General features: G+C 54.1%; 1 protein-coding gene across 1 annotated transcript in view; it reads left to right on the top strand.

Annotated features, from left to right (window-relative positions):
- LOC119593541 overlaps window positions 1–327 on the top strand; it is a 10231-nt gene that overhangs the window by 6378 nt on the left and 3526 nt on the right. The window contains 1 exon segment of the mRNA XM_037942503.1: window positions 27–261. Within this exon segment, the coding sequence (XP_037798431.1) occupies window positions 27–261 (235 nt within the window).

Here is a 327-nt window from a genome sequence, read left to right as displayed (position 1 = left end):
TTGTTTTTTATTAAACAATCTTACAGGAAATACTTACTCGTAGATACAGCTACACCTGTCCATGTTCCCTCTTATATCATGTCTTCCTATCTCTTCCTCATGATTTTTTCCTGTTTTGGCAGGATTTATGCCCCGCTCGAAGGACGCGGGCATCAGGCGTCGCCGCGCCTCGCCAGAAGACCGACTCCGCCAGGACCCGCGGCCGCACCATGAAGGGCGTCGCTCTCATTCTCCTGCTCGTGGGAGTTGCTGTCGGGGGTCGTAAGTTGAGGTTCCTGTGCCTCGGTGCGCTGCCGGGCCGTTGTCCTCCTACAGTGCATTTGCTGA

The sequence above is a fragment of the Penaeus monodon genome, chromosome 32, assembly GCF_015228065.2.
Source record: "Penaeus monodon isolate SGIC_2016 chromosome 32, NSTDA_Pmon_1, whole genome shotgun sequence".
NCBI classification, from domain to species: Eukaryota; Metazoa; Arthropoda; class Malacostraca; order Decapoda; family Penaeidae; genus Penaeus; species Penaeus monodon.
Note: the sequence above shows the minus strand (reverse complement) of the source record. Positions and strands in the feature narration are given on the sequence as shown.